The sequence below is a fragment of the Sus scrofa genome, chromosome 11 (genome assembly GCF_000003025.6).
Source record: "Sus scrofa isolate TJ Tabasco breed Duroc chromosome 11, Sscrofa11.1, whole genome shotgun sequence".
In the NCBI taxonomy this organism is placed as follows: domain Eukaryota; kingdom Metazoa; phylum Chordata; class Mammalia; order Artiodactyla; family Suidae; genus Sus; species Sus scrofa.
Window position 1 is genome coordinate 9,732,048 of NC_010453.5, and position 17,015 is coordinate 9,749,062.

The window sequence follows — 17,015 nt, forward strand, 5'->3', positions numbered from 1 at the left end:
TGTTCCTGATAAGACCAGTTTTATTTAATTAACTATATTTTAAATTTTGTGTATGTGGGGCAGCCTTGAGAAGTCTTTCCTTTAAATGCTATGTAAAAATTACTTTTACTTTGCAATCTGATTTCCAAGTTTAAAATGTATATTCCATGAGTGAGATATAGTTTATGACAATTTCTATTAATCAACAGTTCTGGGACCAAATAAATCTGTCACAAAAGATTATGTAATATATCCCTACTATTATTCAGCTATAAGAATCCTGTGTTTAGGAACAGTGCTCTTTATTTTTCTTATTCCCTGGAAATTTAGCATGTAATATACATATATAGTTCATATCCAAATATTATGCTCTAAATAAAGGTTCTAGGATTTGGTCCTTGGCCCCTGTTTTTAAACCCGTCCAGTCCTAAGGCTTTACTCCATAGCAGTCCTATGCCAATACTCGCAGATTTCTCTCTTTGGCCTTGACTTTTCTCCCAAAACTTTGCTTGTGTATCCAACACTTTGACTTTGACTTTGAATGTCTAATAGGCATCTTTGGCCTAATTTGGCCAAAGAGAATTCAGTCTTCATCCATCTTATGTCAAAAAAAACAAAAAACAAAAAACAAAAAAAGTTCCTTTTGCAACTGTCACATGCAAATATGCCCCTTGTCCCCATGTCAGACCACGTTTCTACAAACCCGGGAGTCCTTGATCCCTGTCCCTCACCTCCAACAAAAAACGTCAGCACTGTTGTCTCTACTCCCAAGACATGTTCCAACCCCCCTCCTTTCCACTTCCGTCACTGTCACCCTAGTCGGTGTCACTGTTTCTCTCTCATCCAGACCACTCCGGCAGCAACTTATTCAGGTCCTGTCCTTCCTCTGCTTAAAATCCTTTGCATTTATCACACGTAGAACCAAATTCAAACTTCCTGCCCTGGCGACAAGGCTCAAATTGATCTTATAATCTGACTGTAGCCATAACTCTGGTACGATCTCCAAAATCTCCAACCGCCTATTTGTGCCTTTTGTCACTATGCTCCAGGCACTCTGGCCTTTTTTTTTTTTTTTTTTTTTTTTTTCCCCTGTCCCTGTATAATGACAACCTCATTTCAACCTCACTTAAGCAAACCTTTTCTAAGGGGCTTAGACTGCGATCTTGTACTAGACACAGACTTGAGTTATCCTGTGGTAGTTAATCTAAGTCAGTAATTCTGAACCTGGACTGTGCACTGGGACCATCTGCAGAGCTTTAAACAATACGGATTCCCCAGGCCCCACCTGAACTGAATCAGAGTCTCCAGGAGGCAGCAAGGCCATTCAGGTTTCCAAAAGCCTCCAGGTGACCCCGTGGGAGCTAAGGGTGAGAAGATAGCTGGCACAGGTGATGTGTTATCGTTCTCTGATTTTCATTGTGTATTGACTTGACTTACATTCTCTTCTTTTGTTACGGTTGATGCAAATCACATCTAAACGTAGTCCCTTTTCAAGAGATGTTTACAAAGTAAAAAACCTGACAGTGTAGGATGGCCTGTTCTTAACAGTAAAGCGATAATAAAAAGGAAGGACACTGATGTAAAACACATGAAAAGGAGCAGCTAGTACCATCCTGTACTTTTTGCCACCAGAGAACACATTTAGGTTTTAATAAGGAACTTTTTTATGGCCCATGTTCTATTCTTGATCCGGCTCTGCATGAAAGTCCCAATCTCGTGTTTACATCACACCACAGGATGCTACTGTTGACTCTGAGGATGAATATACCTGTTCTAACGTGACAAGATCACATTGAAATTTGATGGAATTAGCATTTCCAACAAAACTCAAACTTTTCAGTGTTTTAGGCTCATTTATTCTTGGCAACAATATAACTTCCTGTGTCTAAGACAAATGATTTAAAATGAGACTATGAAAGAGATCAAAAGACCTGGACATCAATTAGTTCACAAGCTATCTAAATATTGTTACGTGACTATAAAGGAATCAAACATATGGATTACATTTCCATTAAAACAGAGTAGGGTTTTAAAATAAAGGAGCAGAAAGCTTTAAAAAACTCATTTGGATTTTCTCAGATCTTCACGTTTGAGAAGTAGTTCAAGCTGCGTACAAACACCAAAAGCTAAAGGGTATGCTTCTGTCCAGAGAATTTAATGATGCTATAAAAGTTAAGAATTGTCACCAGTGGTGGCTGATTAGGGAACTAAAGAAGCCAAAAGAACCTGCCACTCACCCACCTTGAAGAAACCTGCATTTAGGCTTTATGACAGCATCTCATCCTTGCAGCCCTTGGCTTACTGTAGTGATGATGATGGGCAGAGCACACCACTGAGGGCCCCCAGCAAGGCAGTGGTATGGCTGTTTGTTTCCGCTCTCCATAAGCCCGTACTCAGCCCAGCCCAACGTGATGACTGGGGGACAAGCTATTTGTGGTGCATAGGGTTATCCTTGTCACTCCAGCAGGAAAGAGCAATTTTTACAATTAATTTGGCTAGTCTTTTAAAAACTAATTGCAAACGACAGAGAGCCATAGAGAAAGGATTGGAGGTCTGTGAGTCTCCAGAAGGCCCATGGAGGAGGCAGTGTGGTATAACACAAAATGGGCACAGAGGACCTTTGACTTCTGACAACCTGAATTAGAATACTTCTTTGAACACTGACGGACTTTGTCATTTTGGGGATAAACAACAATTACCACCATTATTACAATCATCAATATTGAGATGACAGGTGAGAAAAACTCTCGCTGACCCCACGAGGATTAGTCTTGGGTCATTAAGAAGTACATGTTGGCAAAAACGCTCCAATCCCAATGACTATTTGGCAGCTACCACAGAATTGGAACGCCCCCAAAGGGCTCCCAGTATCAGTGTTTTGTTTTGTTTTGTTTTTAAACCAATAACTCCTTTTTATAATTTTCTAATAAAAGGAACATACATGAACATCATTCACTCCTTAGGCTTCCATCGGTTTCATTATTTTCATCATCGTGATGTGTGTCAAGACATAATTTTCCCAATTACATGTAATCCCCTCCTTTGTAAATATGGCCCCACAGCACAGAAATCCACAGGCTATGCTGTGTTTAAACAGTTCTTCTTGTCTTTCTGTTGCACTGACAAGACAGACTTTTGTGGAGAGAACTAAGAGTGAGTTAGAATAGGGATTTCCTGCCTCAAGATGTTAAAAAGCAAAAGGGAGCATCAAATACCTTCTGAATGCTCTAGACAACAAATACCAATTTATAAAAGATCTCTGAACACTGCTCTATTGACTAAGCGTCATAAGTAGAAAATTTTAGGGAAATTAAAGAAGTCCTAACACAAAACTTTTATTTGATAGGAAAAGACTGGGGAAAAAAAAAAAAAAAGCCAATAGCCCCGTATCATCTGTTGGGGAGGGCAGATTCTCTCTGGGGGTTCATCCATTAGTAAGTTATTCTGATATTGTGAACTAAACCATATAAAGAAGACATTTACAAACGAAGAACACTTTCACCTAGAATTGATGCCAACATTAATAACTTAAGTATTTCAGTGTCTCATGGCCAAAGTTCCATATTTTAGCTACCTTTGCAAGAAAACCCAAGAAAATCAATTTGCATCTAAAAGCTCCTTCATGGAGTTGGCTTGGTTTTGTGGCAAGCATCCCAGCTTGCTTTAGAGAAGCAGAGGTTAAAGTCTGCTTCACAGAGGATTGTTTGGTCCCAGCTGAATAACCTGCTGGCATCCACTGTTAGCAGAGTGGTAAGCAGATTATGGGTAATCAGATATTAATATTCTGATTAAACATTTGAAAACCTCATACCGCTATTTTAAAAAATAATTACGCTACTCTGGGAGAACTCTTATACATACCATTCTGAAGCCGCTTTTAGCCTTAATTTCTATATATTCATGATATTAGAAATCTCTACCTATGGTTTATTCCTCAGGTTCCAAACTTTTTCTCTCCACTGCCCTAACTAAACTGCAATGTTTAAAATTCATGTGAATAAATGACTTTCCTGGAAAATCTTAACTGTTTTTAAGTCTTCACATTACACTCTCTTCCTTCCCAGATCTCCTTTTGAAAAAGACAGGGCTGCAGTCATCTTTGGCCTCAGCTTCTATAAAAACCCAGCACAGCCTTGGCAGCCCTCCTGGAAAGACTTCTTGTTTCCTGAGGATCCAATGATTTAACAAACTTAACAAACTTAATAAGAGAAGCTATGAAAGAGACTTTGCAGTAAGCATTGTGAAGTTATGAAGTAACAAAAGTTTACTAGACCACAAAAATTTCTCTGACACCATCTAGCATGTAGATTATACAATTTAGCACAATAACAAGGAAAGTTGTTAATTGTTATTAATTGAGGTCTGCAATGCACAAACAGGTCTTTAAAAATCAACAGTCAAAACTACCGGGTTGCCACAACTTATTTCTGGGTCCAGGCTGCAAAGTCTCTTTCTATTTCTTTGGTGCTACTACATGGGACCACTGTCTTGAAGAGAAAATTCAGGGTGAACATTTTCTGCTGACAATAATGCATGGTGGAATCATCTGTAATCGCTCCCTCTAATTTGACCAGGTAGGCTGACAAAGACCTAGCTCAAGGAGATACAGACTCTGGGCCTCTACTCCAGGATGCTGACTGATTGAGAGAGGTGCCTGTGCGGGTGTAAGGACAGAACTTCTAGCAAAGGACTTCTACAGCTCTTCAATGAGGAAAAGGGGGAGGAGCCCAGACAAGGTGAAATCTTCCTTCTCACCCTTGGCATCCCTGCCCTCTGTCCAGGTTTCACACCTTCTTCTTCTCTAGACCTCTCTTCCGCCCCTGTAGTCACTGGCCCACTCAGAAGATACTGTTGGAGAGACAGGAGGCAAGAAGATCCAGACGCTAGACTCATGGTCAGCTCAGGGGCCCTTCCCTCCACACTTCCCCCACTTCCAGAAACATCCTCCACACCTAACACTTGGGAGAAGCAGTCCTAAATCCTACTCTGCCAGTGAGCTGTGCTGTGCAGTGGGGCCACCTCCCCTTATTGTGACAGGTATGCTGCGGTGACTAACCCCACCTAATGTTCCCAGCATGGGCTCTGAGGAGCCTCAGACCACTGACTGCTTTCCTGGTCCTGCCAGAAAGTAGTTCCAAGGAGCACGCACAGAAGAAGGACCGCAGCCAGGAGGATGAGGGAGGTGCTAAGGAAGGGACTGGCCTTCTGACCTAAGCAAGGATTCTTAAGGACCTCTGAGCTCAGAATAATCAATCACCTCTTCTCTTCCTCTGATTCGCCAGCGATGGATTACAAAAGGGAGGCCTATCTTTTGCAGTCTCTAAGTGAGGAGAGTCTGATCCACAGCTGGCAAGGGTTGTGGGCAGCTACCTACAGGCACCAACTGTCCACCTGTCTTTCCCCAAATCCTCCCCTCCTGCCCCTACAAACATCTGGTCTCCCAGAGCTCAGGATACGCTCCCTAGTCTTGTTTTGACCTCCCCCCCCCCCCCACCACACACACACACACACACAAGCAGTGGACACATCCCTTGTGGAAAAGGAGAAGTTGGGAGAGGGACTGCCCTCCCAAAAGGCCAGCTGGGCTGGCCACTCATTCATTCATCGGGCTGGGGTGGGGCGGATGGCGGCGGAGCGGGGGCCAGGCCACCCTAAGGACACGGCCAGGTAACCCCGCGCGGGCTCCCGCCCCGCGTGCAGCGGCCCGCGGCTGTCAGAGCGCACGGGGTGGAGCCCACACCCACCCGGCCTCTGCGCGGGGAAAGCGGCGAGCCTGACGCTCCCGCCCGCCCGGCAAGGGTGGTGTGAGCAGCCTCCTCCGCCCAACCCCAGACTAGGAAAACCCGAGCTGCCCAAAGCGGGGCCGGGGCCGGGGCCGGGGCCGGGGGCCGGGGGCCGGGCGGGCAACCCGGCCGGCGCCTCCTCCCGCCCCCGCGGTTCTGCGTCTCCGGGGCACCGACCTGCCAGCCGCCTCTCCCGGACGTTCTTCCACAGCCGATCCCAGGCTCTGGCCGTGGAGTCCCGCAGCTGCTCACTGATTGACCTCCTGAGCTGCGTTTGGAAGGGTTTCCGTTTGCCGGTCATTTTTGCTCCGTCCGCATAACGACCCGCGGGCGTGCCACCGTCACTCCCGCGTGGCCCGCAACTCAGACGCCCCGCGGCTCGAGACGCCAGATGCCGGATTCCCGCCCGGGGCCCGGGCCCCGCCGCGGCGCGACATGGGTCCTCCGCCGTCCCGCGCGGGGGCCGGGATGCGCCGCCACGGAGCGCGCCGCGCAGGGGCCACCTCTGCGCTCCGTCAACTCCGCTACTCCTTTCCCACTTTGCCTCCGCTCCCTCCCCTCCCTTCTTCCCTCCCCCCTCACTCCGGGACGGTCCAGCGCCCCACTCCTTCCCCCAGAGAGCTCTCGCCCCCTCCCTCCTCCTCCTGCTGGGTCCGACGGCCCCCAATTACTGGGCGTCCACACCCCGCCCCCGCCACCCCGCTTTTCATTTTCCCTCAGACACAGGGGCTGTACCCTCGTCCTCCCATTTCTTGATATTTGCCATTTTTCACTCTGAGAAACCGCCACCATCCCAACCATTACAAAAATTTAAAACTGTGCCACAGCTGGTGCCGAAATAACTCATCACAGTTTTCCCGAGTTCAAGTCACTTGAAATCGGCTCCTCCGTCTGGCTGACATTCTTTTGGAGTTAGATACTGGTGCTCTCGTATTATATGTCAGTCTTTCCCGGTTTCCTCAGTGAAATGATTACCTGGCTGCAAGCTACAATCACATTGATTTGTTCATTGCATAGCTTTGAGTCTAGAGGAAAATAACTTGTAAATATTAAGGTCAAACCGTGAGGAACCCGCGTAAAATAGATTCACATATTCTGGTAAAGCATTCGAATAGGTATGCAGTTTAAAAAGTAGATACTATGAGGAAGTGAAATGTGAAAATAAAAGAATTTGGAGGGAGTTTAACCAATAACATGACGTAGGCTTATAATTAGAAAGCAACCCTGATTCCTTCAGGTAAGAGGGAGGAAATACACTGGCTCTTTAAGAAATACCTGAGGAGGCGGTGGGGTCCGGCTCATTTCCCTGGGCTCTCAAACTTTACCCCAAAGGTGAAGACAGTACTAGCTCAGGCCTCAGAGTGTCCTGTTATTCTTAAGGCTTTGCTTTTAAAGGGCTTGGAGGACCTTAGAGAAAGTAATTTTGACCATGTTTGATGTCACTCCATGATGTGATGAGTTGATGTCATACGTCTCAAGCTTGGCTAGGGAACTTGAAGTATTTCAAAAGGGAATTTCCGAATTATTTAAACAGTAAAATGGCTTGAATATCATTTCTTCTTCTTGTCTTTGTACCAGGCTGCTAAATAACCCAAGTTTAGTTAGCTGTCTTCTATTTTTTATTTAATTTCAGGTGCCCCATGTAAAGTTTAACAATTCAAGAAAGTTCTTCAGTCCTCTGTTATATAAATTGTTCTTGACGTAAGGAGTGGAAGTTAACAGCCACCTGAAGTATCCCCTCTACCATTCTACATTTTTGGTAAACATTCCCTCTACTAGCTTGTATTGTTAGTAGAAAGTGTGTGTGGGGGGATAATGATGGTAAAAACCATCTTTATTATTTTATTTTGTTATTTCAAGTATTCAAAAATGGTCACTAGTGAAACACTCAGAATGAGCTAGAAAGTAATGGTTGGTTTTTTTTTTTTTTTTTTTTTTTGGTGCCAAACTGCTAAACCTTTGAAATTGTCAGTTATGAAGCAATAAGTCATGGATCAGAAGTGGACTTGAAACTACGGCAGCCAGTTACAGACTAACCCAGATTGCTTTCTGGACCCCTGCCAAATACCCTTTTGATTACCTCCTGTTTTGTATGCATGCAGTGGTAAGGAAGTGCTCTACAAGAAGCACGATTTGTGTTATCTTAAAGTGACTGCTGTACGGTGTAACGACAAAACGTTTCACAGTTGCATTCCCAGGAAAGCCATGTATTTAGCTTAAAAAAAAAAAGATCTCTAATCGAATCAAACAGAGGCAGTAATTGTAACATTATATGCCCAGGAATAGAACATTACAAGGAACAGTCCGGCTATTTCGCTTATCATTTAGCTCTAAAATCCAGGGCCCCTAATACGTTCCATTTTAATACGTTTTATATCCAGATGTCAAGGGTTAGGGGTTTTCCTTAAATGACTAATTTGAAGATAAATTCTGGCTTTGCAAGTTTGTTTCGTTCTGGCTGTTGAAGGGTCCATGAATTCAGGACTGTCCAAGGGAAGCCAGATGAAAGACTGGAATGATTTGCCCAGAACAGGTGCCACACAGCACAGCACAGCTCTCTCTGCCTGCCTGGCTGCTGGCACTGCTGGAGGAAGTCTTACAGCTGTGCGGATGCAGCCGCCACAAATGCAAAGGTTCTAAACTTAAGGGGCTACTTAGAGACTTTTATAGAGGCCCTTGGCATCCACTCCCATTTCTCAGGAGCCCTATTTCCAAGCTGAACCTTAAGTAAGACCCCTCGTGGATTACCCTCCCCTCTGGGGTCTTCCCCTTGAGCAGACAACAGTACCACCTACTTCACAGAAGAGAAATCAGGCAGCTCCTCATCCCATTACCTTCTTACTTACTCCCTTCCCTCCCAGTACATGAAAGAGGTATCTCTCTTCCTACCTAAGATTTGGTCCTTGACCTGTGCTCTGCTTAGTATCTTTTCTTGTTCCTACAAGGACTTGGCTACATCAGTTATTTCCTCTGACTCCTACACTCTCAAACCCCTCCCTCTCCATGGGCTTGACCTTCACATCTGGAGCTTTTTAAAACCACACCCAAACCAAAACAATAACCATAACAAAGCACACTGCCTCTACCCATATCTCTTGGAAAAGAAGTACTGCCTTAACACGGCGATCTGGATGCCCACACTAACTCACTGAAGCCAGTCTTGGCAAGGTCACCAATAACTGCCTGGTGGCTACAGCTAATGCATGTTTCCAGTTGTTCTTACTCTTTCTGGGGCATGTGGATGATGGGACACTGTGGACCACTCCCTTCCTCTTGACACCGCCTTGTCTTGTGGTTGTCAGGCTCCACTTCCCCTGGTCTCCTCCATCTCACACTGTGCCCCACGCAGCCACGGGGTTTGTCTTCAGAGCCCCGGTTCCACCAGCTCAATGTATGTATTCCCTGGGTTTCAGTTCTCAGCCCTACCCCCACTTTTTCCTCTGCCTCAGTGTCCCCGGGTGATTATATTCCTTTCTTTGGTTTCAACCCTCACCTCTGAAGGCTGAGGCTGTGGCTGGAAGCAGAGCCAAGTTTGACTCTGGGCATGTTTTGGTCCCTGAGTGCTCCCTACCTATAGGGCTGTATTGTGGTTTTTTTTAAATGTAATCATTTCCAAGAAAGGATTTAACCAATGGTACCATGCTGCTGCCCAGTCATTATCGCTATCACATTGCTCTCCTATCCCAAATCTTTCCTGAGCCCCCTCGGAGGGGCCTTTTCTGACACCCCATCTAAATAACCCATTACTCCCGCTCATGGTATGCAGCTTGATTTTCTTGATAGCACTTATTACTTCTGGATATTCTCATTTGTTTCCTTGTTTGTGGTCTGTCTCCAAAGCAAACCTTGAGCAACGTGAGGTTGAGGCCTTGTCCGTCTGATTCATCAGCACGTCCTCAGTACCTAGAACAGCCCCTGACAGTTGCGCTCAGTAAAAACTTGCAGAATAAATGACTGGTTTTTCTCTGATGCTACATGCTGTTTACTTTACTAATGGATATTTCTGAAAGTTTCCCTCTAAACCGACTCTTCCATCTCTATTTCCTGCAGTCACCAAGTGATGCTACTACCCTCCCTTCCAGTGTCAAGAGAGAATCTAGAAGACATTTCAGACTCCCAAAGTCTTTCTATAGCCTCGTCTTTCTCGATCTCTCTATCCTCACGGTAACTCGTTTAGTTCAAGTTTTCCTGACCTTCAGCACAGTGAGCGTCACATTAGAAGGTTACTCCTCTCACTCAGTTCTGTATTTGTCTGTATACCTTCCTTCTACTTGAATACCTTTCCTCTGATTCTTTTCTTCACTCATCCTTTGAGATTCAACTCAGATGTCACCTCCTCCTGGAAGCCTCCCACAAATCCCAGTGGCTGGAGTGTTCCTCCTCTTTTGTGTTCCTACAGTACCTTGGGCCCATCTCCAGAGAGCACTTATCACAGAGCACCGTGGGCACTCGTCTGCTTTCCTCTCAGCCTCGCCACCAGCCCTGAGTTCCTCTAGCATGGCTAGTACTTTTATTTCTGAATCACCTGCACCTGTGGTTTTCAATGAACAGCACATAAAAGATCATATACCGACTAAGTGAATATTCCATTAAAGGTTTTTATTTTGATTTTTTAAGATCTTTTTTGGCCAGGCGCTCGGCATGCAGAAGTTCCCTGATCAGGGATCGAACTCGCACCACAGCAGTGACCTGAGCCATTGCAATGAAAACATCGATCCTTCACCTGCTGCACCACATGGGAGCTCCATCCGTGATAGTTTCGGATGGCTGATTATTACTAGAGTCTGCTCCTTAGTATAAATGTGAACTTCATGTTTGTGGCATCATTAATTATCACTATTTGTATAAAGTTTATTAATTTTAAGTAATACATATTGATGGTTACAGATTTTTAAACATAGAAAAGTATGAATAGAAACATTAAAATCACCTGTAATATTACCAGGAAGAAAGAGCCGATAATATATATATATTTTTTTAATCTTTTGTCCTTTTAGGGCTGCACTTGTGGCACATGGAGGTTCCCAGACTAGGGGTCTAATCAGAGCTATAGTCGTCAGCTTACACCACAGCCACAACAACGCCAGATTCGAGCTGCATCTGCGACCTACACCACAGCTCATGGCAACACCAGATCCTTAACCTCCTGAGTGAGGCCAGGGATCGAACCTACGATGTCATGGTTCCCAGCCAGATATGTTTCCACGGCGCCACCAGGGGAACTCCAAGAGCTGATAATATTTGAAAATTATTCTTTTAGCATTTTTCTTTACACTTGAAAAAAATCAGAATAATTTTTATACTTTTCAAAATGTTATTCTGAAAATTTTCTCACTTAGCACTAGATTGCGAGTATTTTCCCAATTTACTGTTGTCTTTTAAAATATAGTTTTTAGGGAGTTCCCGTCGTGGCGCAGTGGTTAACGAATCCGACTAGGAACCATGAGGTTGCGGGTTCGGTCCCTGCCCTTGCTCAGTGGGTTAACGATCCGGCGTTGCTGTGAGCTGTGGTGTAGGTCACAGACACGGCTTGGATCTCACGTTGCTGTGGCTCTGGTGTAGGCCGGTGGCTACAGCTCCAATTGGACCCCTAGCCTGGGAACCTCCATATGCCGTGGGAGCGGCCCAAGAAATAGCAAAAAGGCAAAATATATATATATATATATATATATATATAGTTTTTAAAGAATATATAAAATTCCATTGGCTAAATTGGGTTGGGATGATTGTTGTACAACTATAAATAAAATTCATTTTAAAAATTCCATTGGCTAGATCTACCATAATTTATTTTAAAACTTTCATAATTTTGGATATTTCATTTCAAATTTCTGAAATTAACAAATGATATTATCAGCAACTTTGGCAAATGGAAAAAAGACTTTTTTCCTTTGTCCTTCTCTTAACACTGTATGATTAGACCCATCACCACTGTCACCTTCAACCACAAGTAATAAGCAGGACCTGCCACTCACCCATCTATACACATGAAGCCGGTATCTCTGAATTTTCACTTCTTATCTTTGCTATACCCTCCATGTTCAACTCATCTGTGCCATCTCCCGTTACGCTTAAGAATGGAGAACATTCCGCTGCCCACTTTTTGAGTATTTGCTTGTCAGAAGCCTTTACTTTAGAAAAATACCCAATTTCTAGCTATCCCAAGCCTGCAATCTTTTGCCAGGAGCTTAGGGTCACCGGTCACTATGCCATGGTTTTCAGCTTTACTGTAGGAAATTTCCCTCCTTGCTGTAACCCCTGCCCCTCACGCCCGTCACCATTGCAAGCCTGAAGGGTGACAGCTCACCAGGATTCTTTTCTGCATGTTCCCTCCCCAAGAGAGAGGGGACGTAGCCACCATTCCGTCCATGCTCCCTGCAGGCTGCACTTCAGGTCTTGTTGTTGGAGATTCTGAAAGGAAATCTCACAGGATATATTTTCTCATAAAAAGTGTTTCCATACATTCTGGAGAAGCTGGCTTTCCCTGCTGGGTCCTGAGCACACAGTCTCCAATTTGTGCTTGTCCCACTGAGTGTGACTTACTGCCCCATTGCTGTGCTCAGAATCTGCCAAGCTTCTAATGCTAAGAGTTTTCATGGCTTTGGGGGTTTTATTCTGTTAATTAAAATATCACTGGGCTCCACACTTTTGTGGAAGACTTATTTAGTATTAGCTGTAAGCTCTGTGTTGCCAACCAGTATCTTTGGCCGTGTTCAGTATTTTCCTGATGTAACCTGGTAAATGCCTGAAATCTTCAGGCTTAATGTCATATCATACTATCTCACTGACTTCACAAATATGGTGATTCTTTTTTGTATTTTTCATGGACACTTTTGCGGACCATCGTGACGCCTGTCTATGGGATATTTTGTGTTTGCTTATCTCTGTTTATTGCCCAACTTGCTCCTCCACGTATTGGAAATTCCAGGAAAGCATGGAATTAACAGAGTCTGGAACAAAGTAGGCCCTCAATGAATGCAAGTGATGAATGAATAAATAATACAGCATTTGACAAGAAAGCTCATGCCATGACTAGAAATTGTAAATGATACCTGGTGCTGTCCTGTCTCTTCTGGAGAACTTACTTCTTTCAACTCACAACTGTTTGTCTCCAGCTTCACACCCCTCCTCCCAACCCGCCCCAAGGACACACCCTTGACTGAGTCACCATCCACAATGCCAGCTTCCAAAATGAAACTGTATCTCAGCTTCTAGAAACATCTTGTGTTCTTCCAGCATCCCTCACTCTGGTCTCATAATATTGGTTTTTGCTTTTCCTTACTTAATCTTTCTCCTTGGTTTCACTCCTTTCTAAGCCTTGGGTTAAGCACCATGAGCCAGTCTTCAGCCACTTTCTCATTACACACACACACACACACACACACACACACACACAGAGCTATTTCAGTCCCTAGTTATTTCATGCCTGTTGGCAAAATCCTATATCCACTCTTATATCCAGGCCATCTCAGTCTGTCAATGAAATCCCGGAACTGCCCGACAGGTGATAGAATGCTGATGGAATGAGAGTCACCAGCAAAATTTTCACTGTGTCTCTAGCTGAATCTTGTTTCTGTTCTCCACAGGGGCTGTCTCAAAACTCACCACTTTGCTCAGAGTCTGGACACACTTAAAACATTTTTAAATTTTATCGTGATAAAATACACGTAATATTTATCATTTAACTCTTTGCAAGTAAACAATTCAATGGCATTAAATACATTCACAGTGTTGTGTAAATATCATGACTTTTTATACAATACTTTTTCTTAATCACCAATAAAAGCATTGCACTCATAAATGACACCTCTCTTGGGTTCCGTTCTGGCTCAGCAGTAAACAAACCTGACTAGTATCCATTAGAACACGGGTTTGATTCCTGGCCTCTCTCAGTGGGTTAAGGATCCAGTGTTACCATGAGCTGTGATGTAGGTTGCAGGTAAGCCTGAGATCCCGTGTTGTTGCGGCTGTGGTATAGGCTTGTAGCTGCAGTTCCAATTCAACTCCTAGCCTAGGAACTTCCATATGCTGAGGGTGTGACCCTAAAAAGACAAAAATAAACAACAACTCTCTTTAGCCTCCTGCCTCTAGGCCCTGGCTTACCTTCATTCTACTATCTGTCTTTATGAGTTTTCTTCTAGGTACCTCACTTAAGCCGTGCACACTTTTTTCCCTCTCACCCTCATGCAAATACAGAGAAGGAAAATGGAAGCTCCTTGAATGCACACATCCTCTGGCCTCAGGTCCTTTGCACTAGCTCCTCCTGCCTGGACACATGGGCTCTTCCTCTTTGCAGACATACCTAAGCTCCACAGAGTAACTGTTTCCTGCCCCCATTGGACTGTGATCCCTTGAGAGTATCCCCAGTACGGAATACAGTGCCCAATACATGATGAGTGCTCAGTATATATTTATTGAATGCATATGAATTGGTAATTGGGGCTATAAAGTGGGCTAGAGAAATCTGGGTGTGCCCATGTGTTATCCACTTGAATTGCTGACCTATTTAGCATTAATCCATTAAAAAGATGGAACCTGACACATATGCCCACAAACATATGGGTGTTAAATCACAACTGAAAAAAGAACCAAGAATGACAGGATATTTAATAATAGTAGTAGTAATAAATTATGGGTGACTGTCGTTAACTATTTTAGAATATTTAATCTGATTAATTAATTAAGCTCCCTCTCCCAATCTGCATTTTACACTTGAGAAAACTAAACTTGTCATAATTTAACATCCTCCCTCCACCCAAACTAGGATTGGCATCTAAAGTTTTCTCTGTCAAAATTTAAGTGCAGAGGCATCAGTATCATAGATATGCAAAAGAAAGGAATTAGTTTATCCTTAATATATAACAATGTTCTGTGAATTTAACATGCAAGATAAATAAGTGACTTTCTAAATAGGAATACAATATTGAAAAACAAAAAAATTAATAATGCCCCACCTACTGGAAAATACAATGTTCTGGTGGATAAAGTGTATGTGTTTTTTTCCATCATTTATTTATATTTTTTTTTTTTTCCCTACTGTATGTGGTTTTAAAGAATAAAACCGTGGTTAAGAAAAAGAAAGAGGAGTTCCTGTCGTGGCGCAGTGGTTAACGAATATGACTAGGAACCATGAGGTTTCAGGTTCGGTCCCTGCCCTTGCTCAGTGGGTTAACGATCCGGCGTTGCCGTGAGCTGTGGTGTAGGTTGCAGACGTGGCTCGGATCCTGTGTTGCTGTGGCTCTGGTGTAGGCCAGCAGCTACAGCTCCGATTCGACCCCTAGCCTGGGAACCTCCATATGCTGCGGGAGCGGCCCAAGAAATGGCAAAAAGACAAAAAAAAAAAAAAAAAAAAAGAGGAGAAAAAAACTGTAGGATGTGGATAAGGGCAGGAGGACAGAAGTTAAATGAAATCAGAAGGAACAGAAAGGGACACTAATACAACATAGCAAAGTGGTGGGGTAAGAGGAGCTACTGGAAATTAATCTGAAAGAGGCAACTGAAAGAGGTAAAAACTCTAGAGTGAGACCCATTTGGTCACCTTCCACTTTAGTGTGAGGTAATCACGAAACAAACTGATTTAGGCTCAACTGAGCCTCAAGCAGGAAAGGACTCTGGTTCCCTGGAGAGTGAGAAGGGCAACTGAAAGGAATAGAAGAGGGTCTCAGCTGTTGGACCAAACAAACGTCCATAGGCTCAAAGGATTCTACGGGAGAATTTGGAGAGTAGCAAGAATTGGGAAGTGGAGGTGCTGGAAAGGACTATTCAGAGCCTTCAAGCTGGGAAAGGGGCACTAAGCAAAGTAAAACTACTCTTCTGATGCACATCAGCCATGTACAGCCAGTGTCTGGTGTCCGGAATTTCAGTGACAGGATGAAACTGTGCACTAGAACATCTCTGAATGCTGGGTGACAGCAGTTAGGGCTGGAGATGGGAGCCCTGCCAGAGAAGTTAAGGCAGAGGTGCAAGGCTGGAGACTCTCCCCAACTCGACCCTTAGTAAACACAAGATTTTCTAGCAGACACAATGTCATCAAAGGGGCTTCTTAGATGCATCATGGGAGAGTTAAATACAAAATGCAATACCTTGGCTTTCAAAACCTTGAAAAATAATGTTTTCAGGAACCCTCGCTAATGAAGTATTTACTGCAGGTCAGGGGTCTGACCAAGAAAGCATTTTGCTCATTCGTTTTCTTTTCTTTCCTTCTTTTCTTCCTTTCCTTTCCTTTCCCTCTCTCTCTCTTTCTTTTTGTCTTTTTAGGGCCACACCCATGGCATATGGAAGTTCCCAGGCTAGGGACCAAATCGGAGCTATAGCTTCTGGCCTATGCCGCAGCCACTGCCACGTAGCATCTGAGCTGCATCTGTGACCTATACCACAGCTCATGGCAACTTGGGATCCTTAATCCATTGAGTTAGGCCAGGGACCAAACTCGGGTCCTTATGGATGCTATTTGGGTTTGTCACCACTGGGCCATTATGGGAACTCCTCATTATACTTTTCTTGGTATAACTATTAAACATAATAATTTTCCCTCGAGACATTAATTATCCCTGCTCACAAATCCCTTCTGCTAATTTTCTATTTTTTCTTTAATTGGTTGATTTTATTTTATTTTTGCCACCTTCGCAGACTTAAATAACACCTTCATTAAGAAATTAATGCCACACTATAAAATTCACCCAACAATTGCTTTATTTTAAGCAAGTATGTTCTTAATACTATTAGTTGGAGACTTCTATTGTAGGACTCTATGGCTTTCCCCCATGTACAGTATTGTAGATACAGAATAGTGTGAACTTGTTCAATAAGCAAATGCACATATAAATTTTTTTTCTCTTTAGAGCCACACCTGCAGCATATGGAAGTTTCCAGGATGGGGTCGATTCGGCGCTGTAGCTGCTGGCCTACACCACACTCATAGCAATGTGGGATCCAAGCCACCTCTATAACCTGCACCATAGCTCAGGGCAACACCGGATCCCCCACCTACTGAGTGAGGCCAGGGATTGAACCCATATCCTCATGGTACTAGTCAGATTCGTTTCCACTGTGTCACAATAGGAACTCCCCACAGATAATTTATAGGTGTACATCCCTTGGCTATGATTGTTAAAAAAGCTTATAAATCATATTTCCTAGTATTATATTAGAGTTATCTTAGGAAAGACAGGATAAAGGAGAGAGCCCTGCCACAGATACTGGAGGGATTTAACAAATACTTGTGAGACTGATAAATATGTTTGTTCTTGGGTT

At 43.8% G+C, this 17,015-nt stretch overlaps 1 protein-coding gene across 1 annotated transcript in view; it reads right to left on the reverse strand.

The window, feature by feature from the left end:
• Positions 1-6,323, reverse strand: part of STARD13 (StAR related lipid transfer domain containing 13) — a 220,236-nt gene extending 213,913 nt beyond the window's left edge. Inside the window, 1 exon segment of the mRNA XM_021065185.1 lies at positions 5,940-6,323. Within this exon segment, the coding sequence (XP_020920844.1) occupies positions 5,940-6,063 (124 nt within the window). The 5' untranslated portion in view covers positions 6,064-6,323.